This window comes from Heteronotia binoei, chromosome 7 (assembly GCF_032191835.1).
Source record: "Heteronotia binoei isolate CCM8104 ecotype False Entrance Well chromosome 7, APGP_CSIRO_Hbin_v1, whole genome shotgun sequence".
Taxonomy (NCBI): Eukaryota; Metazoa; Chordata; class Lepidosauria; order Squamata; family Gekkonidae; genus Heteronotia; species Heteronotia binoei.
Genome location: NC_083229.1, coordinates 57,042,461 through 57,068,557, shown reverse-complemented (window position 1 = coordinate 57,068,557; position 26,097 = coordinate 57,042,461). Strand labels below are relative to the sequence as shown.

The window sequence follows — 26,097 nt, the reverse complement described above, 5'->3', positions numbered from 1 at the left end:
AGTCATCAGGTGTTCTGTCAAGAATAATATCGAGGTTTCAACATCACCCCAGAGTCGGAAACGACTGGTGCTTGCACAGGGGACCTTTCCTTTCCTTCAACCTCATCACTTGAATGTTACAGTGATAATTACATTATAACTGGTTTCTTCACATTTACTTATCTGGTAAAATCATTAATTTAATTATTTTGGTTGGAAAATATAATGAACGTTGTTAAAACAACTAAGAAGTTAAAAAGATTATTTTAATTTTTTTAAAGAAGTAATTGACAAATTCAACACCTTGGCAATTATTGATGGACGGAAGGATCATGTCAGCCTAACTGTGGATAATGTTCATCTGGAATATGGTGTGGTTTATGAGTATGACAGTACTGCTGGAATAAAATGCCATGTTTTGGAGAAGATGATTGAACCAAAGGGCTTTTTTACCTTGACAGCAAAAGTAAGAAACATAAAACATTTTTTATTTCTTTATATCATTTATATCCTATTTTTTCCTTTGAAAGGTATTCTTGGGATCATTTATACATTTTTTAAAAACTGCATATGGTAATAACCTCCCTCCCCACAAAAACGCAGAAGAATATAATATTATTTCAGCAAACTAAATTACTATGAACAAAGTTTGAGTTCAGTGGCACCTTTAAGACCAGAAAAGTTTAATTCTGGGTATATGCTTTTGTGCGCACACACACTTCATCAGATGCCCACAAACTTATACCCAGAATTAAACTTTTTTGGTCTTAAAGGTGCCACTGGACTCAAACTTTGTTCTGTTGCTTCAGACCAACATGGCTACCCCCCTGAATCTAAGTGTGAGTAGCATTTCACTTTCCAAAATTCAGCACTGAGGGAATGAAGTTGTCTTCCCTCTGCAAACAAGGTTTTCTTCCATAGCAGACCAAAGATGTGAAACTTTCTTATGAAAGTAACCTGAACGCTTCTGATGTGTTCAGGTAGCTTGCCTTTGTCACTAAACGGGCATATTTTGGCTACCAATCAAGAGGATTATAATACTTTCATTTAAAGTATTTGTTTATAATTGGCTTGGTTATTATCAATGGTTATGTATCATGATTATCCACTCAGGAAAAACTAAAGCCAAGGCATAGCAATCAAACTTTTGAGCTTAAAACAACAAATGCCAAAGAGATAAAACATCTACTAACCTCATCTCCTGTGCTCTTCTCATCTAAACTTTTTTATAAGGTAATTTTTGGGGTAGTGTGGTATTTTTTCTATGTACTGAGGAGGAAAATCTGATATGAAATTTCTACAAACTGGATTGATAATTTACTTGTGAGAGTTTTATGAAATTAAGGAAATAAGCAAGGCTTACATATAATCACTAGTTTTTAGTATGTCTTATAGTAGCTTTTCAGAAGACTCTAGAAAGGACCTTTTGATGTAAGTAGGAGAAAAAACCTTAGTGACGCCTGACACGCATAATAGAGTCAAGATAACAAGGTAAAAGAATGTTGAAGAAAAACAGTGAGTTGTGTAATACCAGGCTGGAATATAAAAAAAGCTGCAATAAATTAAAATATGTGAACCAGAAGACAAAAACAAGGATGCTTGGAAGTAGAGGACAGGGTTAGCATTGACCCGTTGTTACCCAGTATAGCTAAGAAACAGATTTTTTTTTATCAGTATGTAAACTTTCAGGTAGATGGGCAAAGTGTTATTGAAGTGTGGTGATTTCTAGAAATCTACTGTCTGTGAGCACTGAGCTATCAATAAGAGTATTTACACAACTACAGAAACTCATTTTATATTCAGGAACAATGTTTTGGGGTACTCAGTGCCAATCTTTACAAATCTTACCTGCTTTCAGAGTTGATAAGAATTCCCTTTTCCTTGCAGTGCTCTTGTGTTTTAAGCAGGTTCGTCAGATATTCTGTTTGTTACGTAGGTCCAGGAGAACTAGTGTGGTGTTGTAGTTAGAACACTGGACTGGGATCTAGGAGACCCAGTCTCAAATCCCTACTTTGCTAGAAAGTTCTCTGGGTGACCCCTATGCCAGTTATTCCTTTTCAAAAACAATAACAGACACAACAGGTTTTTTATGAGAGCAGCAAAAGGGAGGAGAGGAACTCTGTATGCCACCCTCTCAGCTCTTTCAAAGAAGGATAGGATAAAAATGAGAAAGATAGATAAGATCATTTTCAAGAGAAAGATGGCATTCCTAGATCTCTCCCCTGCCCAAAGATTATATTCTGTTCAAGGATGATTGGGTGTTTTTCTTGTTTTTTGTATTTGTGTGTGTGTGTTTGCATGTGTGCATGTGTGAATGTGTATATGTGTGTACACACCTGGAAGTCATGGCGACCTCTGGTGACTGACCCCTACTGGGGACCCGCAGGATATTCAGGGAGCTGGCTGAATAAAGTCTGCCCTGCTTCTCGACTGTTGGTATTCCAAGGAGGTCTCCCATTCAAGTATTTGCCAGAGTCAACCCTGTTTAGCTTCCAAGATTTTATGAGATCAGGCTTGACTGTGCTATCTAGATCAGGACAGGACTGATCGTTGGTGTACATTTGAGAAACAGAGGACCGTTGGGTGCTCATTTTTGTCTGTACAGATTAATTGGAACTGTTTTGAAATATTTTTGAAAGACAGGAGAAGGAAAGTGCAAAAGCAGATGGGGGAACTGCCATCTGGGTGAACTCTAAATTAAGGTTTTGGAAGCACTTTTTCAGTTTAGAACCAGTTATGTTTGGGACTTCTGGGGGAGGAAAATGTCGAGCTGAGCTGCTTCTCACAACGGGAGCAGGCTGGAACTTCTGTTCGGGATAGTGGAAGGCAAATTAATGCCTACTGCCTACTTTTCTCAGTCAGAGATTAGTCCAAGATATGCACAGGAAACTTTAAGGAGATTTACCTTGGCTTAAAGGAAGTCCCGGGGGGGGGGGCTTCTTTGAGGGGTCTCCGGGAGGAGTTGCATTTTCATCATCTGCGGAAGTTCTCAGAGTCATTTATCTGACATAAGCTCAACAGGATCCTAACCTCCTTGGACATTTCTAAACATCTAAAGCTTTGCAAGACCAGTGGAAACTTGGATAATTGGAAGAAAAGGTACAGATGACTATCTTTCATTCTGAAACTATTTACAATTTAAAGAAACATTTAAAAAGTGGAAAAGGAAAATTTAGAGAGTTGGGAAGAAGAGGGGAGGAAGAGGTGAAATTTGGACTTTATAAATATAAAGGACAGTGTTAAAAACTGTTAAAAAGTGGAAAGGAATTTATTGTTTAGTCTATTTGTGGTTTTGGAAGAAAAAGCACCACCGTCATATTGGCACAGACCTGCATTACATCTGAGCAAGACAGGAAATACGTCAAGTATCGTGAGATCTCCTTACCAGTGTGAATGAGACTTCGTGGCAACAAAAGCAGGAAGTAGCGGAAGGAAAACCTACTCTAGGAATATATACCATTGAGAAACATTGGCGGCCATTGCTGGGAGGCCAAAATAAAAAACAATATTTTTAAAGAATTCGGGACATTAAAAACTGTTGGAATGAATTGAGAAGAGGGTAAGAAGATAAATTCTATTGGTCATATTATTTGTGTGGTCCTCGGAAGTTTTTAAAAAGGGAAAAAAATTGCAAGGAGCAGTAAAAAATTGCGACTGCCATTTTGGAAGATTTAGAAACTTTAAAAATAAATACTTGACTTTGGGAGCTCCGAGGAAGGCGAAATTGGGCTTGTTATAGAGGGCAAGTCCTACTCTATTGAACCTGATAGTTGAATTTGAAATTGGTGAGGTCCAAAATTTCGTGGTTTTTTGAAGGGTTTAAAAGTTTTGAAAATTAATATCTTGGTCTAGGAAGCTCCGAGGATGGTGAAATTAGGCTTGTTATAAAAAGCAAGCTCTAATCTTTTGAATCTGATAGTTAAATTTGAATTCTGTGAGATTAAAATTTTTGGTGTTTTTAAATGTCTGAACACAAATAGCCCCTAACAAGGGCTACTTCATTGGAAAAAATGCAGGACCAATTAGAGGCAATGGAGGCCAGAATGATGAAAGGGGTGAGAGAGATGATAAATGAATCGAAAAAAGAAATTATTGCAGAGATTTAAAAAGATATGGAAGATCTCAGAAAGGAAACTGAGGAAACATCTAAGAAAGTGCAGGAGGTAGAAGGCAAAATGAAAGTATATGATTCCACCTTGTTGAAAATGCAAGAAAAAGTGATGATCCATGACTACAAATTGATGGAGACCCAGATATGTCTGAGAGGAGTACCTGAAGGGAAGGATGGTGATTTAAAAGGATATATAATAAAAATAATTGCAGAATTTTTAGATGAAGACACTGAAGAGACTAAAAGCATGTATGACTATGTATAGAGTGAATTCACTTTTTGCCAAGAAAAATAACCTTCCAAGAGATGTTGTTATAAGATATATGACAAAGGAAATGGTGGGAAGGATCATGAATAAAAACTTTGAGAGACAATGGAATAAGGTTTAGATGGATAATACCTGAAGGCTTGAGTTTTGAACTCCAGGGGAAGAGAATCACAATTACAAATGCTCAGGAGCTGCGTAGATTTCCCAGTTTATTTGCTCCTTCAAAGGATTTCTGCTGAAGTCTTTTCAAACTCCATTCCACTTCTTTATTTAACAAATGTCTCAATTGAGTTTGTAATATTGTAATTTCCCTTAAAATTTTCTTTTTCCCTGGTCGTTTTCTCAACTCCCTTTCCTTTTTCTTTATTTCATTTTGAATGTCCGACTGTTTTTCTTTCATTTTCTTATCTTTATTATTCAAAGAAATCAACACTCCTCTCATTACTGCTTTATAAGCATCCCAAACCGTCTGAAAGTCAATATCTTCTTTGTCATTCACTTGGAAAAAAGCTTTAGTTTCATTTTCTAGGTATGTCACTGTTTCTTTATTCTGTAACAAATCTTCATTCAATCTCCATCTTCTCAATTTCTCAGACAGTTTTGTAATCCACATTATTGAGTTATGATCAGCCCCAATTTTAGGTAAAATCTCTATCTTTCTTGTTATAAGACCTAAATCTTTAGTTCCCCACAGCATGTCAATTCTAGAAAACGTTTTGTGTCTTGCTGAAAAAAAAGTATAGTCCCAAACTTCAGGGTTAAATTTCCTCCATATATCTTCCAAATTTTCTTGTTTAACCAATTCAAAAAAAGACTTTGGCAATTTTCCTTCTTTACAATTATTTTTTTCCCTACAGATCTATCTAGTGAGTTTTTAACTGTTCCATTAAAATCTCCCATTATCAAAACTTGGTCATAGGTCAGTTCATCAAGCTGTTGTGTAATATCTTTTTAAAAAGCATCCTTTGCACCATTAGGCGCATACAATCCCAATAACGACTTTTTTTTCCATTTAATGTTGTCTCTACTGCTACAAATCTTCCATCTTTATCTTTAAACACTAATTTTGGCTCCAATTCTTGTTTAATATACAAAACCACTCGCCTTTTCTTCTGTTCAGCCAATGAAAAAAATTCTAACCCCAATTGTTTATTCCATACAAATTTGTAAATCCTTTTGTTTAATATGCACTTCTTGTAAACAAACTATATTACAATTTTGCTTTTTAATCCAATGAAATGTTGCCCTTCTTTTTTGTGGTGAATTTAGTCCATTTACATTCCAAGACAATAATTTGTAATCCATCATGGTGCAAATTCTTTATGATCTTCATAAAATCTACGCAGTTCCTGTGCATTTGTAATTGTGATTCTTTTCCCCTGAAGTTCAAAGCTCAATCCTTCAGGTATTATATATGTTCTTCTAATTTATCACTTGCCTTGGCAACTCCTTCATAATTCTTACCCTGCTGCCTCCCACTATCAATATCTTTTCAAAGTTTTTATTCATGATCTTTCTCACCATTTCTTTTGTCATATATCTTATGGCAACATCTCTTGGTAAATTATTTTTCTTGGCATAAAGTGAGTTCACTCTATACATATAGTCATACATATTTTTAGTTCTTCAGGATCTTCCTCTAAAAATTATTTTTATTATATATTCTTTCAATCACCATCTTCCTTTTCAGGTACTCCTCTCAGACGTATCTGAGTCTCCATCAATTTGCAGTCCCATACCATAGACCTTTATTGGCATTAATACAAGAATACAGTATACTTTAAAACCAACAGTGACACTATAGAATATAATAAAACCTTAAAAAACCAGCAAAAGTTAAATGACATAAAATAGCAGTAGGCTATGCATGAGTAAAAGCCTCTCTGATTTGGATTGCAATCTGTAAAAAGCAAGCAACGTGAGTAGTGACAAAGTTGTGTTTCCCGTGGAGTAAAAAACGAACCTTTGCATTGTCAGAAAGGCCTTGATGGTCAGAAAGCAGTGCATCTAGGTATCTTGCACGTGGACTGCTATAGAAAGGGCAGTCCAAAAGAACGTAAGGGACCATTTTGATGACTCCTTGACTACAAGGGCATCGTCTAAGATTGCGGGGGATTCTGTGGTATCTTCCAAAAAGGATGGCCGATGGTAATGCATTAAATCTAGCCAGCATGAATGCTCCTCTTTGGTGAGGATCAGTTAAAAAGAGGAAATAGGGAGCTAAAAGCCCAGGAATCTGGGATAAACCCAGATAGCTTGGGGAGCAAGTTTTCCGAGCTGCCTCAGTTAGACGTTCCAACTGGATATCTAGTAGTCTACGTTTGATGGATTGTAATACCGCAGAAGCAGAGGATAGATAAAATGCATCCAAGGAAATTCCTATGGATGTGATTTTCTTTTGGATCAGGGTCAACCATTTGGATGCATGATGGTCCATCAGCATCAAAAAGGTGAAAGAATTCTGATCAGAATTAAATAAAAGGCGCAGCCAAAAGTTAAAGGTCAAAAGCCAGGCGCGAGTTTCCAGCAGCAACAGTCCAGTTTCCATGCAAATTGCAGCATAAGGAACACAGTTGGGTAGTCCCAGAATTTTCCTCAAAAAGAAGGATTGTAGGCCTTCAGTGGTGTGATCGAAGGCACTGATCCATATGGGGGCTCTATATAAAAGTTGGGTCTAGATTTCGCATTAAAAGCTCTTAGGGCCAAAGGGACATATCGGTTCCCTTTCAGATAAAAGAAACGGGCAATAGCCAAGACACTAGTTCTTGCCACTGTTAGAGCGCACTTGCGATGGGTTGCCCAGCTCCCATTATAGGAAAAATTAATCCCCAGATATTTGGTAGTTTTGACCTGTTCAATAGGGTTTCCCTGGACTGACCGTAATAGTTGCTTCCAAGATTTAGAGAAAACTAAAATCTTTGTTTTCCCATAATTCAGGGTTAACTCATTGTTATTGAGATAGGTCATAACTTGGTATAATAGATGCCTCAATCCAATTTGGGAACATGACAATAAGACAGCATCATCCGCATATAAAAGGATGGGAACGTGACGGTGAGCAATTTTAGGGGCATGCCCATCGATTGCATATAAAACAGGAGCTAGATCATTTTAAAAAAGATTAAAAAGTGCTGGGGCAAGGATACAGCCCTGTTTCACACCCTTACAAATTGGAATTTCCGAAGTTAGATTTCCCTGGAGGTTGTACTTAACTTGACAGCTGGTGCGTGTATACAGTTTTTTAATCAAGGTAAGCAATCTGGGGTCCATGTTCATCCTGGCCAACTTAACCCAGAGCAACTCTCTAGGAACTGAGTCAAACGCCGCCTTGAGGTCTAAAAAGGCAGCGAAGAGTTTGTTGCCAGATTTCCCACTGTATTTGGAAACTAGGTGTGATAAAACGACACAGTCTCCATCAATTTGTAGTCATGGATTGTCACTTTTTCTTGCATTTTCAACAAGGTGGAATCATGTACTTTCATTCTTCCTTCTACCTCCTGCACTTTCTTAAATGTTTCCTCTGTTTCCTTTCTGAGATCTTCCATATCTTTTTTAATCTCTTCAATAATTTCTTTTTTTGATGCAGTTATCATCTCTCTCATGCCTTTCATCAATCTGGCCTCCATTGCCTCTAAATGATCCTGCGTTTTCTCCAATGAAGCAGCCCTTGTACGGGTTTGCTTGTGTTCTGACGTTTAAAAACACCGAAAATTTTGATCTCACCAATTTCAAATTTAACTATCAGATTCAAAAGATTAGAGCTTCCTTTTTATAACAAGCCTAATTTCACCGTCCTCAGAGCTTCCCAGGACTAGATACTAATTTTTAAAATTTTGAAATCCTTCAAAATGGCAGTCGTGACTTTTTGCTTCTTTCTGCAACTTTTTCCCCTTTTTCTTTTAAAGGCTTTTAAAGTCCATTACAAACAATATGTCCAATAGTATTTATCTTCTTGTCATCATCTCAATTAATTCCAACAATTTTTAATGTCCCGAACACTTTAAACACATTATTTTAATTTTGACTTCCAAGCAATGGCTGCCGATGTTTCTCAATGGTATTATAGTCCTAGAGTAGGCTTTTCATCCGCTACGTCCTGCTTTACTTGCCACCAAATCTCGTTTTCACTGGTAAAGAGATCTCACGATGCTTGATGTACTTCCTGTGTTGATTGTATATGCTGCGGACAATGGTGCTCATTTTTCAAAACTGCAAGTAGACCAAACAATAAATTCCTTTCCACTTTTTAGCACTGTCCTTTAATTTTACAAAGTCCAAATTTCACCTCTTCCTCCCTTCTTCTTCCAAGCTTTCTAGATTTCCATTTCCCATCTTCTGAATTTATTCTGTTTAACTGTAAATAGTCCAGGAATGAAAAATAGTTATCTGTACCTTTTCTGCCAATTATCCAGATCCACACTGGTCTTGTGTAGCTTTAGATGTTTAGCAAAGTCCAAGAAGGTTAGGATTTTGTCGAGCTTATGTCAAATAAATGACTCTGAGAATTTCTGCAGATGATGAAAATGCAACTCTTCTCCGGAGACCCCTCAAAGGAGCCCCCCCCCCCCCGGGACTCCCATTTAGCCAAGGTAAATCTCCTCAAAGTTTCCTGTGCATATCTTGGACTAATCTCTAACTGAGAAAAGTAGGCAGTAGGCATTAATTTGCCTTTCACTACCCCGAACAGAAGCTGCTGTTTTAAAATGATGTATAGGTGGTATATGACTCCGAAGAAGTTGGTAAAGATGAGTAAAAAGATGTCGGACAGATGTTGGAAATGTAAACATCATGAGGGTTCTTTTTTTCATATGTGGTGGACTTGTGAAAAAGCGAAAAAGTTTTGGCGGATGATACAACAAGAAATCTCTAAAATTCTGGGTTATGACTTTAAGAAAGTTGCAGAGACTTTTCTGTTAGGATTACAAATAGAAAAATTTCCAAAAAAAGATAGGACTTTAATTTGGCATTTGCTCTCAGCTGCTAGGACATTGTATGCGCAGTTGTGGAAACAAGAAAAGATACCAGAGAAATGGGATTGGATTGTGAAAGTTTTATCGTGGAGTGAGATGGATAAATTAACAAGAACTTTGAGAGACTATGATTTGGAAGTGTTTACAAAGGAGTGGAAGAAATTTAAAAGATATATAGAGTGGAACGTAAAAAGACATTGGACAATTTTTTAATATGAATGAGAAGAAAAAGATATTGAACTTCGATGGGTTAGGGATACCTTTATAATTGGACTTAAATATATAACTTCGGGGTAAGTCTAGTAATGGAGGGAGGGGGGATAGAAAACATCATATGGGTTAGAGATAGAAATGATATAATTAAACATTGTAACCATATGTTATTAATAAATTGCTAAAACACTACCCCGAACAGAAGTTCCAGCCTGCTCCCATTATGAGAAGCAGCTCTGCTCGGCATTTTCCTCCCCCGGAAGTCCTGATCAACCTTCCTCTTCTTAAGCTTCTCCTTCTCCTTATCATCAAGCTCCTCCTTGTCTTTCTTTTCTAATTCCCTAAATAAAAGGGAGAATATGTCAACATATTCCCCCTTACGAATCTTGTCTCTTGTGCAGGCAGCAGCTGATCGCCCAAAGGTAAGGCAACCTCACCAAAAGGTATAGCACCAAAAGGGACCACCCCATAAGGAGATGGAAAACCCCATCCACCAGTTAAAGCCATAGAGGCCCCCTGCTGCCCCGCCCCAGGCCAATTACCGAATGGGCCAAACTGACCATGAGGCCAAATCCAGTTATTCTGCTGCCCCCTGCCCAAAGTTGAAGGAGTCCCAGAACCCCCTGAAGCCGCACCAGCCCGACTAGGTTCAGCAGGTCCCCAAGACCCCCAGGGCCACACAGGCCCAGTATAGAGCAAAGAACTATCCCCCGACTTACCAGGAAGTACAGCAGGCACCAATGCTGTACCCACACCAACCACACCAGAAGATGAGCGAGATCCAGCATCCGAGCCGCTCAGCCCAACAGCTCCTCCATTTGCAGTCGCAGCAGACCTGCCCTCCAAAGTAGACAATCGGGTCAGTATATCAGCCTGCAAAGCCAGCTTCGAAACCTGCCCTTTCTTAGAAATCTGAGAAGGTGGAAACCCAGATGCCTGTTCCAGGGCCCGCAGCGTCTGAAAGATGACTGCGTTCACTTCATCCTCTCCCTCCTTATCTGAAGATGAGGGGAGCGGAGAACACTTCTGTGGTGGCTTAGGAGCCTTACGTGCAGGCTGCTTCCCCTTTGATTTTCCACCACCTTTATGCCCCGACATATTCACAACCCCAAGGGATTACAGCACCAGACAAAAATTAAAGAGAGTTTGAACTGCAGTAATGCAGCTTTACTACTGTGCGCCAGGGGCCAAGTCCCAAACCCCTCCACAAAATCCACTCAGTTTTCTCACCCAAAATGGCTGAAACCCACCACTAAAATGACTGCTGCCTCAACAGCACTTAAAATGGCCACCAAGGACAAGAGGCAAGGAAGGAAGAACAAGCAATACCAGTGCCTCCCAAAATGGCTGCAGCTAAACCACCAAATGGTTGCCACCTCAAACCAACTTAAAATGGCCGCCAAGGCCACAAGGCCATGAAGAGAGAGGGTTGAGGAGTGAAAAGGGGGCCTTGGAAAATCAAGGCCTTCAAAAGAGGCAGCCCCCCGCCACCCTTAGAAAATGGCCCTGCAATCCCCCCCTTAAAGCCAGCAACAACGAGGGGAAAATGGAGGACATCCCACCACCCAATACGCAGCACACGCTGCACAGGACGATAAAGGGACCGCAAATAAGGAGGGAAGGGAAAAAGCCCTGCCATGCCGCTAATGTACTCCCTGAAACACAAGTCCCACAACGTGATCTTAGCCCTCAACGCTGTGACATGCTCCACGCCAGACCAACGGCTGATACATGCCTAATCCCCCCAATGCCGGCTAAGAGTGTGAAAGAACGCTTCCGCTTCGCCGAGCACCGCAGAAGGACTGCGGTGAGGGGCGTGGAGGCTTCTGGAGGCACGCTGAAGCCCCGCCCCCTAAAGACACGCCTAAACGCCCGCAAATTGCCCTCTCTTTCTTCAGGGAGGCAAAATCTCCCCGGCAGCCAAGCCGCAAGGCGGCAGGCTACCGGAGATTCCATTGGGGTTAGTTAGCAATTTTTCTCCAGGCCAGTTAGGCAAAAGATCCATTTTCTGGATATGGAGCTGGAGTCATTGGGGATATATGTGTGTGTGGGAGGCATTTGTGAATTTTTTGCATTGTGCAGGGGGTTGGACTAGATAACCCTGGAGGTCCCTTCCAACTCTATGATTCTATTATTCTACTTCTAAATAAATTAATGTTGTGCAGCTCATACCTTGAATTTGTTGGTCTTAAAGATGCCACTGGACTGTAACTTTATTGTGTAGGAGACCGGGTATTGTTAACTATATAGTTTGCAACTATAGCCAAATACAGCCACTTTGAAGAAATGTGTTGCCTTATTAATTAAATCTGAGGAACACTAAACCTGTAAGAATAATTGGAACTATTTAGTTAATATGCTGATTCAGTTGGAAAACTTAAAACAAATCTGGCTGTTATTAAATGAAATATATCACAGTTTTCTTCAGCTTTAGGCTGAGTATAATTAGATCTGTGCAAAAAATGAATCTCTGCTATAAAATGCTTTGCATATTTTTAAAAAATAAATTACCATCATAATATTTAACGTAGGATAAACTAATTTAAATCCAATAAATAAAAATACATTTTCCATTATAAATTTGGTCTTTTGATATTTGATTCTCTCTATATTTTTTGCTAAAAAAAATGGAAAGTATGTTCAGATGTTTTTACATTTGTTTCAGTTCTTGTGATTAGTTTGAAACGGTTTTGGCAGAAACTGTTAAGGAAACAAAGTAAAAAAGGGATTTTTTGGTTTTACTTTTCATTCTGAATTGATAGGCATTGATATGCATAATAGCTGATTTGTTACAACATATAAGTTTTTTGTAATATTCATATGTTAAGTGATATGTTAAATGGACACTTGCCAAACGGTTTCACCATGTGCAGCTGAGCAGACCCCTTCCCTTCCAAATTACAGACACTCTGTGCTCTGCCAAAGGTAGAAACCAGGCAAATGGGAGATCATTCTCCTCTTCAAATCTCCAGGGAAACTTCCTGGGGAACTTTTGCCATGGCATATCAGTGGCCATGGCACTGCGTGGTCACAGCTTGTGCCATCCCATGCCTGTACTCAGTCCTGGGCTTGCATGCAGGAGCTTCTATGCTGGTAAAAAAAGGTAAAGGTAGTCCCCTGTGCAAGCACCAGTCATTTTTGACTCTGGAGTGATGTTGCTTTCACAGCATTTTCACGGCAGACTTTTTACAGGGTGGTTTGCCATTGCCTTCCCCAGTCATCTACACTTTCCCCCCAGCAAGCTGGATACTCATTTTACCGACCTCGGAAGGATGGAAGACTGAGTTAACTTCGAGCCGGCTACCTGAACCAGCTTTCGCTGAGATCGAACTCAGGTCGTGAGCAGAGGGCTCTGACTGCAGTACTGCAGCTTTACCACTCTGAGCCACGGGGCTCTTTCTATGTTGGTACCCAGTCTCAACTGACAGAAGCTGGGAAGGCAGGTTTGGGATCCTTGCTTATCTGGTAGTGCATGGTTGCCCCTGTGGGTCGAGTCTCCAAAGGTGGTGTGCTTATTAGGATTCTGAAGTGAAGTCAGTCACAGAGTACAGACTTTGCACTCTTCCTTGAGTGTCAGTGCAAAGTGCTCAGCCTGCAGCGCTAAGTGTCCTCTCCATGCTTCTGCCACCATCAAAGTGCCCAGCCATCTCCTCTAAGTCAGCATGGCAGGCAGCTCCAAGACTGCAAAGGGCCACCCTGCAAAGGGATGAGATTGGGCTGAGCTTGTAGTCAGCATCCTGAGCTCCTTCAAGCCTAATGGACATGTTTGCTGCAGGATGGGAGACTAGATTTTTGAGTTCAATGATACCTATCGGCTACACTTTGCTTTTTGTTGGCGTAACTTTCTGCCTCTGGCTGGGGGTTTTCCCAGGCTAAAAGTGTTCAGAGAGCAGACTAACTGGTTGTGTCCCCAACACCACCCACAACCATACTGATACAGAGACCTGTGCCTCAGTTGTGTTAACAGCCGGTTGATGAGCAATGGGTCAGCGCAACATATCTGTATTGTCGTGCCATATATGCCAGCACTCCATAGCAAAAAGGCTACCAAGAAAATGTCATGATGTGACATCACCCCGTGGGTCAATAATGCTTGCACAGGGGACTACCTTTACCTTTTTTTGAACTGGGATTTACACTGGTATAGGGGAAAGTTAGCTCCCAGAGCACTTTTACCCCCTTCCTCCAGGACTGCTCTGCCCATGAATTCTGTTTTTTTTAGTGTTTGTCCTTGATTTTTCCCATTATCATATAGAACAGATAATTTCCAAAGGTTGTAGTTTTTAAAAGTTTGTACTAGGCAGCAACATAAACTATATTTTTGTATATACTTTCCTTTCATTATTATTTTCATGTTGTTTATTAACATTTTAGTAAACATTGCTTTATCATTACTTTGTAAGATATATGTTGTGTGGGCATAAAACTCTTCTAGCAGAAAATGTTTTTTTTTTTTAAAATAATCTGCTTCATATATCCTGTTATGCACATGCTGCTATAAATTAGAAAGAGGTGATTAATGGGGGGGGGGGGGAAATCCTCTCCACAGAAACAGCCTTGTTTGTTTGTATTTCATGGATACTCAAATTTTTAGAAAGTTTATAGTGAAAATAATCTTTGAAACATATTGACATAATATATAACTGTTGTTTTATTTACAGATTCTTGAAGCACTAGCAAAAAGTGATGAGCAATTTGTGCAGAACTGTAATAGCCTAAATAGTCTAAATGAAGTGATCCCTACTGATCTTCAAAGTAAATTCAGTACAATCTGCAGTGAGAAAATTGAGCACATCTGCAGAAGAATCACTAGCTATAAAAAGGTAAGGGTAATCAGTTTCCCCCCATGAAAGAATAAAAATTTATTGTTTGAATTTCTGTTTGTTTGTTGTGGTACCTTAAAACAGATAACAGAAAATAGTTAAGCCATCTATATACCAGAATTATGTGTCCCAGATGACATCTCTTGTGCTGTTGTTAAAAAAAACAACATACAAAGGCTGCGATCACACACACTAAATAATGTGCTTTCAATCCATTTTCAGTTCACTTTCCAACTGTGTTTTGCCAGTTCACACAGTAAAATCCAGTTGGAAAGTGCACTGAAAGTGGATTGAAAATGCATTATTTAGTGTGTGTGATTGCAGCCAAAGTTGACTTTATCCTAGGGAAGATTTGCACAAAAATTGGGGAATATTCCAAACTTTGAGAGTCAAGTGGGGGCACTCAGTGGAGGAGAATATTTTTAAATTACCCTCAGAATCAATTCCCAGATACTGGATCTCCCTCCTCCAGTCCTTAAAGAGACATATAGCAAGTAGAAATCAAACATAACTATAAGGTTTGGGATGGGGGCCATGAGGCACAAAGCTTTCACCGAATGGATAGCAAAGAGCTGTGTATCATATACAGTATGTCACAGAAGTGAGTACACCCCCTTACATTTTGTAAATATTTAAGTATATCTTTTCATGTGACAACACTGAAGAAATGACACTTGGTTACAATGTAAAGTAGTAAGTCTACAGCTTGTGTAACTGTGTAAATGTGCTGTCCCCTCAAAATTACGCAACACACAGCTATTAATGTCTAAAGTGCTGGCAACAAAAGTGAGTACACCCGTAAGTGATAATGTCCAAATGGGGCCCAAGTAGCCATTTTCCCTCCCTGGTGTCTTGTGACTCGTTAGTGGTACAAGGTATCAGGTGTGAAGGGGGAGCAGGTTATCGCTCTCACTCCCTCATACTGGTCACGGGAAGTTCCACATGGCACCTCATGGCAATGAACTCTCTGAGGATCTGAAAAAATGAACTGTTGCTCTACATAAAGATGGCCTAGGCTATAAGAAGATTGGCTGGACCCTGAAACTGAGCTGCAGCACGGTGGCCAAAACCATACAGCAGTTTAACAGGACACGTTCCACTCAGAAAAGGGCTTGCCATGGTCGACCAAAGAAGTTGAGTGCCCGTGCTCAGCCTCGTATCCAGAGGTTGGCTTTGGGAAATAGACATGCTGCCAGCATTGCTACAGAGGCTGAAGGGGTGGGGGTCAGCCTGTCAGTGCTCAGACCATACACCGCACGCTTCATCAAATTGGTCTGCAGGGCTGTCATCCCAGAAGGAAGCCTCTTCTAAAGATGCACAAGAAAGCCCACAAGCAGTTTGCTGCAGACAAGCAGACTAAGGACATGGATTTCTGGATCCATGTCCTGTGGTCCGATGAGACCAAGAAAAACTTATTTGGTTCAGATGATGTCAAGCGTGTGTGGCAGCAACCAGGGGAGGAGTACAAAGACAAGTGTGTCCTGCCTACAGTCAAGCATGGTGGTGGGAGTGTCATTATCTGGGGCTGCATGAGTGCTGCCAGCACTGAGGAACTACAGTTCATTGAGGGAACCATGAATGCCAACATGTACTGTGACATACTGAAGCAGAGCATGATCCACTCCCTTCGGAGACTGGGCCGCAGGGCAGTATTCCAACATGATAATGACCCCAAACACACATCCAAAATGACCACTGCCTTGCTAAAGAAGCTAAGGGTAAAAGTGATGGACTGGCTAAGCATGTCACCAGACCTAAACCCTATTGAGCATCTGTGGGGCATCCTGAAACTGAAGGTGGAGGTGCGCAAGGTCTCTAACATCCACCAGATACGTGACGTCATCATGGAGGAGTGGAAGAGGACTCCAGTGGCAACCTGTGAAGCTCTGGTGAACTCTATGCCCAAGAGTGTTAAGGCAGTGCTGGAAAGTAATGGTGGCCACATAAAATATTGGCATATTTGGACATTATCACTTAGCGGCGTACTCACTTTTGTTGCCAGCAGTTTAGACATTAATGGCTGTGTGTTGTGTAATTTAGAGGGGACAGCACATTTACACAGTTATACAAGCTGTAGACTCACTACTTTACATTGTAGCCAAGTGTCATTCCTTCAGTGTTGTCACATGAAAAGATATACTTAAATATTTACAAAATGTGAGGGGGTGTACTCACTTCTGTGACATACTGTATGTATCATAAATACAATGATATAAAGTTGCTTACCTGAAGTGCTATTTTTATGTCCTAGTTTGTTGTTTGACTGTGTTGGATACCTAATGAACAGTTGGACATTAACGTTAAAGAAATGTTGATCTAGAAGTGTTGATCTATCCCAACATGTGCTACCTAAGATCCTTTAAGAGATAACAGAGATCTTCTACATCAGTGTTTCCCATTTGCAGGGTCGTGACCCGGTACCGGGCCACGGAAGCCTCACTACTGGGTCATAAGAAAAGCCAAAGCTAGTGCTGCCCCCAGCAAAGCTAGCCCCACCCCGTCTCTTTGTTGTGCAGAGAGGAGCTGGGCTGCCGCTCCTTCCTTCTCCCCCGTTCCCAGTGTTTGAGAGAAATGCTGGCATCCACTGGCACTTTTGACTCATGAAGTGTTCTTCAAGGTATGAGCTTTCATGTGTCTTGCAGTTATGTTCTTTTGGGGAAATTTCCCTGAAAGGCCTGGGTGGCAAAGAAGGGTGTGTGTGTTTTTTTCAGCTGGGAGGGGTGGGGAGTGGGCATTCTAGTAGCTATTTTTTTTACCAAACAACCCCTGGGCAGAATTTTTGCTGGCTCGGGTCATCTGATGATGAGGAAGGCTTTTTTTTTTTATCCTTGCCCCCCCCCCCCCGCCTTCTTTCTTTCTTTCCCTGCAAGTGATGCTCTTTCTGTATTCTTGGTGCTAGGAGGGGGAGAAGCAACAATGGGAGGGCTTCTAGTGCCCTGGCCCCACTGGTGGACATTCTGGTGCTTTTGGGGCATTGTATGAGGGAATTTTGGACTAGATAGTTCACTGGCCTGATCCAACTTGACTCCTCTTATGTTCATGTTTTTTCTTTCCATGTCTTTCTTTTCCTTTCCTTCCATTTCATTCTTTCCCTTTCTTTCTTTTCTTCCATTTTTACTGGATGAAACTTTTCTGTTCATCATAGTGTTGTTGCAGACATAGGAGCTCTGCCAATTAAAAGTTGGCACTCCCAGTTGTAGCCAGGTGGCGTTCTGTGAGATTTCTGTGTGAGTGAGTGAGAGTAAGAGGCGTGGGGCAGAAAGAGATTATTGGAGATTACTGCGGTATATTTCAATAGCACTGGAAGAGATGGTACTATGAACTTGGCACCATTTTACTGGTCCTGCTTTTAATAGCTGTCTGACACCAAAACTAAACTCCTCTTGAAGATATTAAAAAGGATGAAAGCAGTTCACTGGCTAAGTATCTGCACAACAGGTTGTTTTTAAAGGCATGGGAAACACAGCCAGTAAAAAAGCTGCAAGCCCCTCATAAATATCCTTTTTGGGATAACTGCAGAAAAGGTTGTATGAACTTCATATAATTTGAAATTAATTCATTAATTGCAGTACAATTCTCTGCTATCTTTCCCAGTGTTTTAACCAAAGAAAAGTATGAAAAATAGCTGTCGAATGATTTTCTTGAAACCAAGCAAGCTTGCTTGTAGCTTGAGGTAGGGTTTCAGTAGTAGCAACTGAAGGAAGGGCCTTCTAAATGTGTCAGCATATTTTGAGGTAGAGCAGCTGCCAGGGCCCAGTGTGAGTGGTACACAGTGGTGGCATTCCTGATGGCAATGGCAACAGCACTCCCAACTGCATACACTGGCCAGTGCTGTTAAGGGAGGGATGTGTAGGTGGTGCAGGCAATTGAACATGGGCATTAGGAGTGCTTGCAAGCTGGAGAAGAATACACAGATAGGTGCATGCAGGTGTGGGGGTGAAAAGAGAGGACCGCCCACTTTCCACCCCCATTTTGGCTCAGCATGAATTTCAGAGAGATTTTTCTGAAAATGAATTTACTTCTGAAGAAGAGGCATGTTTGGGGGAGTGCCCTGGAAATGACATCACAGGAAAAGGTGGAGTTTTGGTTCAGTGTGCTGTGGAAGTGACATATTTTGGTTATTGACACCACAGGAAATGACATAATTCCTGGCTCCACCCCCAAAGTCTCCTGGCTCCACCCCCAAATTTTAGTGGGCCACGAAGGACAAATGTAAAAATAACCGGGCCATGGGAAAGAAAAGTTTGGGAAACCCTGTTCTGCATGAAAGATATGTTCTGTATCACTCAACCACCTCTTTTCTCCCTTGAGGAACGTGAATGATTTCCCAGAGTAATTTCTTTATTCCCAGAGTAAGGCCCTATATGGCTAGAGACTAACATATAAGCGGGATCATATGTGTCCTGGAGAGCTTTACACTTGGTAAAGCAACATCGATTGGCAATCCCTGACCCAAAAGATGACTGCCTGGCCTTGATTAGGGCCAGGGCCTTCTCAATCCTGGCCCCAGTCTGGTGGAACATGCTCCCAATTGAGATCAGATCACTGCAGTATTTATTACAGTTGAGCAATTTCCCCCCTATTTTGTTTCTTTTTGCTTTTTTGTTTTCAGTTCTGTCTGAGTGTGTGTGTGTATATTTGCAGTGTGTATTTATGTTATGCAGTTTTATATATGAATTATATTGTATTTATTACATATAGAATGTCACAATGTGTAATGTCCTGATCTGCTGAAATATAAGTTGTTTTGAAGATACACATTTTCTGTGATAAAAATCTGGTTTGATGAAACAGGAAGTGGTACAAAATAATCATGTTTTTAAGTCATCCAGATGAAATTGAAGCAAAAAATTTTCAGGTCAATATAGGAGTGATAAGAAATTCAAAATCACTCGCAGTTGAATTTCAACCAATTGATAAAACAATTGATAAAAAGAACAAACAAATTTATTTAAACATATATTTTAGCCATGTTTGATCAGAAACTGTATCAGCAGCTAGTTTCTCTTCCTTCTTTCCTTCCCTGCATATTGGCTGGGTCATTAAGAAGCTTATGGTACAGGAGTGGAAGATTAGTCAGGGGAAACAGATAAGCCAAGATCTCATGCAGAAATTGTATTTAGTCTATAGGATGGCGTGCTAGATGGCAGTAAGTGATCCCTAGTTATTCTACATTTAGTTTCATTTCACAGAAATGATGTTTCCACTTGTGAAGGGCTACAAAACTGCTGCATACATTTATTAGATGAAATGACTAAAATCGTTCTCATAAACCAAATAAATATTTTTCACAGTCCACGCATTTAAAGAATCTCTTAGTTCAAGTTTGACAAAAGTACGCCTCAAGTTTATTTTTTTAAAAGATGGGTATTTTTAACTATTCTGTCAGAAATTCTACATAGTTGGACAGCTTTTCATACATTAACTGCCTGTTGTTGTAGAACTGATGTGCAGTGTCCAGGACAAAAATAGCAAGATCATATTGAGTCAAGACCAAGTACATTGACACAACCACATGGGGAAGGAATATATAATCTCTGTACCTGACATTATCTTATTATAAGCCCCCACATTAATTAAAATTCTCAGATAAGAACATTTCAGAACCCATAATCGTGATGCAGATTTGTCATTTTAAAATGTTTATTGTTCCTGATGGCTGTTAGTAACATGTTCTATTCCAAGAATAGCTGTGCTTTTCTTTTAGGAAGGTAAATGTAACCATAGAAACAAAAGCGCTTGAGAATGCCATAGCTGTGCTATTCGTCTAACTGTGAAAGTTCGAGACCTATAAATAGAAACCTAGAGGCTTCCTGCAGTGTTTATTAACATATTTAAAACATAAATAAGTACAGTAGTCCTCATGTTTTTCTAACATATGCAAAAAAAATCTGAGTTTGTAACTTGATTAAATTGTAACAGGCATTCTGGACTTCATGAGACAGGACGTGAGAGTACTAAAATGTAGAATATATATATACAGTCCTAAGAAAAATGGAGATATAGAGACAACACATGGATAGACAAACAGGTTGATAATTACCAATCGTAGTCTTCAAGGAAGGCTCCAATGGAGACGAAGGAGGACGGGGGAAATGGGACCCTCAACTGTGGCCAGAATCGGGGATGGATCTAGACAGCAGAACTGGGGTACTGCTAGATGCACACATGTGTGGAACTGGGTCAGAGGTTAAATAGACTACCTTGGACCCTCGGGATGGGAGGTACAGGGGTGGATGACAGGTGGTCAGCTGGTACATGACCTCAGAAAAGGGGAGGCTCTGCAGTGACCATAAGGGCTGGACTAGTGCAGTAGCCAATAGCCAGTTAATTGGTAACCCCTGATTGGACGCTCATAGCTAGCCAATGAGTGGACTTGGCCTTAGTTACCTGATTGGCTGTCCAGGTAGCAATGGGCCAAGGGGGAGGCTCCAGGATGACTGTTGAGGAAAAGAATGGGGGAAATTACTGGGTGGAGGTGTGCTTAAGACTATTAAACTTATCTAAAAAGGTGACGATAGATGGCCAAATTGCTACCTAAGGTAACACCCAGTTTACACAAAGGAACTTGGCTCTGGCTGAAGATGGTCTTCCTCTTCTTCAGTCTTCTCTTGCACCAGTCTCTGTCGAGTTCTGTTAGACAAAGGCTTAGGCAGTCTGACAGGGTCCACACCTAAGATAAGCTTGATAGCTCTTATGCAGAAGTTGAAGCAGCTGTTGGATACGTGAGTCTCTTGCTTTGCTGTAATGGAGTCAGGAAAACAAGATGGATTCTGGTGGTGTTAGCCTTTGGTTCGTGGAAACAGGCTGGAAACTGTTGGCCTGTACAGTTCATGGCGGTGTGGCTTCTTCCACTGCAGCGGCCAAGACTGGGCACGCAAGGAGCAGCTGAAAGCTCGTCTGTAGTTCTGGCTAACACCCATCCAGAAATGTAGAATGCTGCTGCAAAGCTGAGGCTTATAATATCCACATAAGCCTTAGAAACCATGGGCAAAGTCCACTTCTTAGAGCAGATGTATGCGAGTCAAAACTCCAGGCACCCTGGCAACCATACTGGTGATCACAATGTCCATGTGTACGAAAAGTAGGGGGCTTTTTTTTTTACAAGACCACAAAGGAAGTCCAAGGTTGCTAAGTAGAGCATGGCCAGATCTACATATTTTTTTCAGTGGGAGCAAAACCAAAAAATAGCACCCCCACTCAAAAAATGGGAAGCAGGCGATATGCCTCCCCCTCCCATGATTGTCATTCTGGGTTGTTTAAGTGGAGTGTTTAAGTAGGGAGGGAAGCTGCGGGGCTGCCTTTCCTCCCCCCTGCCTTGTAGGGAGACAGAAAAGGCAGGCGATTTGCCTCCCCACCCCATTTATAGACTCTGCTGGCCAGTGAGGTCTTTAAATGGGGCGGAACCACAGGGCTGCTTTTGCTGCCTCCCTGCAACTTGAGTTCTGCTGCAACAACCGTTACAGTGTCATGGCAGCATACCAAGTGCCAAGAACCCTAGGAAATGTAATTTCAGATAGATATTAGAAAACTCAGGGAAACTATATTTTTCAGATTCTATGTTCCATGTGATACTGCTTTGTTTGGCATTGAAAAGCAGTAGTAACTTCTTTCCACTGCTGTGGCGGAATGACAATCATGGGAAGAGTATGTGAACTGATAAGGCTGAATGAGGGGACATTTGAAAACTCATTTAGGCACCTATTAAGAGCACAATGGGGTTTCCAAATTTTGGAATTTAGTTCATAAGTAAATGAAGTCTTTTTTATTGATTTTAAAAGAAATGTCTTGTAATATGAGCTAATTGTCAACCTTAACTCTGTTAAAATGTGTAATTGGATTTAACATTGTCTCACACAGGGGTTTTTTTGTAGGAAAAAACCCAGCAGGAACTCATTTGCATATTAGGCCATACCCCCTGACACCAAGCCATCTGGAACTACATTCCTGTGCATTCCTGCTTTACAAAAAAAAAAGCCCTGCCCATTTGGCTCTAAGAGAACTCATGTTCAACTTAGCTTAAGTTGCCACAGGCATTTTTGGATTGATACAGAAGGAATTCCAGATTATCCTTTTGTTCTTCATACTAATTTTTGATGGGCTGGTAGGTTCTCCTTCACTGTAAGTCTTAACCAGTTGTGGATAAACACCCCTTGGATCATTATAAATAAACATGACTAATGAAAACAAAAAAAGTATTTGTTTTCCTGAACCATTTTGCATTCTTTATGAATTTATAGAGAATACAGTTGGGTATGAATGCCTGTTCTTGTCCCCTCTGGCTGGAACACCAAAATCTATGAGACTTTCTTTTACTCAAAATTAAATTGGTGGCAACAGTGGTGGCTGTGATCAATATCATTTTTGTGAGGACTCCATTCTTCCCTTGTGTGTGGAATATGGCAACAGCAGTCTTGCAGTTACCAGACATCTTGGAAAGTGTGGTTTTCCAGAGGGCCTGAGAATTGCCTGAAAAGTGCATGTTCCAGTGCTCCTTGTATCTGGGACACTGCTGAGTGTGCTCATGTCAGTGTTGCAGGATAATAAGAATGCCACATCTATCATATTGATGGAGTCCTCTACTGGCAGTTTCTGCTGTCACTTCCAGTCAGAGCAGAAGTAACATCATCACTTTGTTAATGATATCACAATGTCACCTGAGAGCACCTCCCACTGGTGAGCCTCCCAATGGTTGCCTATGCAGGGACAAGGAGAGTTAGGCAGATAATTTATGTGCCCCACCAGGATTGTAGCCAGGATTTCAAATATGGTGAGACCACAGGCAGGATTTTTTCTGTAGGGGAGCCAGGGGGTTGGGCTGTCAGCACTGAAGCTGGATCCCCTTCGGTTCCCCCATGGGATCAGCTGCTTTGTGGTTCTGCTGCACTGCCCGGTTTCAACTGGGCACCCCAGCAGGGAGAGGTCTCCCTGATATTTCTTCGCTCCCGAGCCCACCTGCCAGAAGGACCAGCTGTCCTCCAGGCTCTACTGGGGTGCCTGGTTGAAACTGGGCAGTGTAGCAGAGCTGTCAAAGCAGCTGATCCTGCGGGAAGAGCTCTTCCCACAGGATCGGCTTTTCTACAGGCACCTCCTTGCTCTCTCCACTGATTGGAAGGGCTATAAAGGTAGAACAGGTGTTTGATTGGAGGGGTCTAAACCTGCCAGCCCCCCTTGTAGCTACAGGCCTGTGTCCTGGAAAACTTTTTATCCTAAGACAGTTTGCTGATTTACTCAATTTTCTGTGATTTCAGTGAAATAACCCTCCATTTGTATGTTTTAGAACATTATAAGCTGGAGTAATAACACATTTCAGCAGTGTAATAAATATAAATGAGAAAGAGTTTTCCTTTTTCCTTTCCAACATAAGTAACTCCAGTGTGTTATGCCCAGCCCAAAAGATGATCAAATGAAGAGCCACTTTGGAAGACTCTAGAATAGTGAAAGCAAATGAATGGTGACAGGCTTATCCATTGTTTACATTTCCCCCATAATATCTGGAAAAGGAAGCTGTGTACCTCTCATGTGGTGAGATAAATGAGCTACAAGTATTGGTAGAACTAATTTTTCACACTGTAGGTGAGAAGCACAAATTGCCTCTACAGTTGTTACATGAATCTGCAAAAAACACATAACCAAATTATCCATGCACCCATAATTACTGGTTATAATGCTCAAAGCTTTCTTTTAACTTTCCATAGAGGTAAAAAAACTGACTAGGTGTGGAGCTTCTCATGGTTAGGGCCAATAAAAAGATGCTGTTAAGTTGAAGCAGAAATATAAGGATCCTGGAAGCTGAATTTTGTGTTGTTTTGTTTTGGGCCACTGTCATATTTGTAATGCTAGAGAGAGAGTGCTTAACAAGAAGGAAAAAATCCTTTCACTTTGAGTACCAAGTACAATCATACTAACAAAAAGAAACTTTCTCTAATCTGATAAATACATTAGTAAAACTATGTGTGTGTATTTAAAAACTTATAGCTCAGGTTGTAAGTTGTGATGCTATTAAGCTTCCCTTTATCTCCTCATCTGCAGTTTTCACGAGTTTTAAAAAACCGAGCTTGGCCTACTTTTAAGCAAGCTAAATCAAAGATCTCACCATTGCACAGCAGTGATTTTTGTCCAACTAATTGCCACATTAACGTGATGGAAGTCTCATACCCTAAAACCTCAACTTCAGTTGGTAGTGCCTTTGGTGTTCAATTAGACAGCAGAAAACATTCTTCGTATGAAAAAGAAAACAGACATACTGACCAAGGTAAGCTTCAAGATATCCATCTTTTTGTCTGCTAGTTCACAACTTTCAATTCCACTCTAACATGATGAAGATATGGATCCCAGGAAGGAATAATTTGACAAATTGTTGTGTTTGCCTGGGACAAAAAACAGATTTAGGTCCCACCTCAATTAATTTCTGCAAAACTGAAAAGCTATCATTCCTTTGTATGAGGTGACTGAAGCATTTCATCTAGTGGTAGCATTGTTATAAGGGAAAAACTGACTTCTGACAATAGGCATCGTAGTCTATGAAATATTCAAGGACAGCCATCCTTCTGTGATCACATCCCCAAGTATCTCCCGTGCTGAATTTATATCCAGTGTTGATACTCAAGTAAAAAATATTTGAAGAAGAGGAATTTTTTTTTTCTAATGCACCATAAGTAAAGGAATGTTAAGCTTTTAAAATCCTTTTATGTCCATTTGTTTAACCTGTTTGCAGCTGCTTTCTACTGTTATTTTTCCTGCTTAGGACTGCTTTCTTTCTAGCCAACCAGTGATGCTTTTGTGAATGTGATGACATCATAATTACATGGTGACTTCATAAGAACGTAAGAGAAGCTATGTTGGATCAGGCCAATGGCCCATCCAGTCCAACACTCTGTGTCACACAGTGGCCAAAAATAAACCAAAAAACCCCCTAGGTCCATCAGTAGATCAAGACACTAGAAGCCTTCACTGAATACAAGGGAAAGCTTTTAAAATTATAACATATCATTCCTGAATAGACAAAGCATTTATTACTAAGCCCATGCCTAAAAGAGAGATGAGCAGCACCAGTTTTTAAGGCTGATAAAAATGTTCTCGAAAGTCACTTTCTCTTTTAGCTCACAGTAGCAGGCATTTTATCAATGTCTATTAACAACCCTTGAGTCTCTGGTAGTTTTTGACAAGAACTGTGTGTGAATTTTTTATTCTTGATTGCTTATTCAGACTTATTACAGTGTTTTACCTTCTTAAGTAATGTAAGAATTGTCGTAGTAGCAGGCAGACTATTTTATTTGCAGAAATAAAACCTCTAACCATCCTTGATTTTCTGTACATGCTTAGTTTTAATTCCAAATTTAGAATGATTATTCATTTGATTTATGACTTTTGGTTTATCAGTTTTCAGCTTGTGGATCTATAACTACAGAGATCAGCATACCTGTAATATATTTTATGCGTTTTATTTTATTTCCATCACATCCAGGTAAACTGAGTCCCATGGTTTATATACAACATACAATTACTACAATGGCAGCTCCATCAGGACATTCCTTAGGTCAACAGGATGGCCATGGTTTGAGATATCTGTTAAAAGAAGAGGATCTGGAAACACAAGATGTCTATCAGAAATTGTTGTACAAATTGCAAGCTGCATTGAAAGAGGTGGAAAGTTGTGTTTCTCAAATAGATGAGTAAGTAATCCCTGGAAATGTACTCAGAAGGCCTTTGGATGTTAACATATTCACTTGC

At 40.4% G+C, this 26,097-nt stretch overlaps 1 protein-coding gene across 2 annotated transcripts in view; it reads left to right on the top strand.

Moving 5' to 3' along the window:
- The window catches only part of PREX2 (phosphatidylinositol-3,4,5-trisphosphate dependent Rac exchange factor 2), a 202,395-nt gene that overhangs the window by 117,512 nt on the left and 58,786 nt on the right, over positions 1 to 26,097 (top strand). The window contains exons 22-25 of one of the 2 annotated variants that reach the window (XM_060243668.1): positions 264 to 445; positions 14,203 to 14,364; positions 24,397 to 24,619; positions 25,832 to 26,039. In XM_060243668.1, the coding sequence (XP_060099651.1) occupies positions 264 to 445; positions 14,203 to 14,364; positions 24,397 to 24,619; positions 25,832 to 26,039 (775 nt within the window). Of the gene's footprint in view, positions 1 to 260; positions 446 to 14,202; positions 14,365 to 24,396; positions 24,620 to 25,831; positions 26,040 to 26,097 lie in introns of both variants that reach the window. The other variant, XM_060243667.1, reaches the window with a different exon arrangement.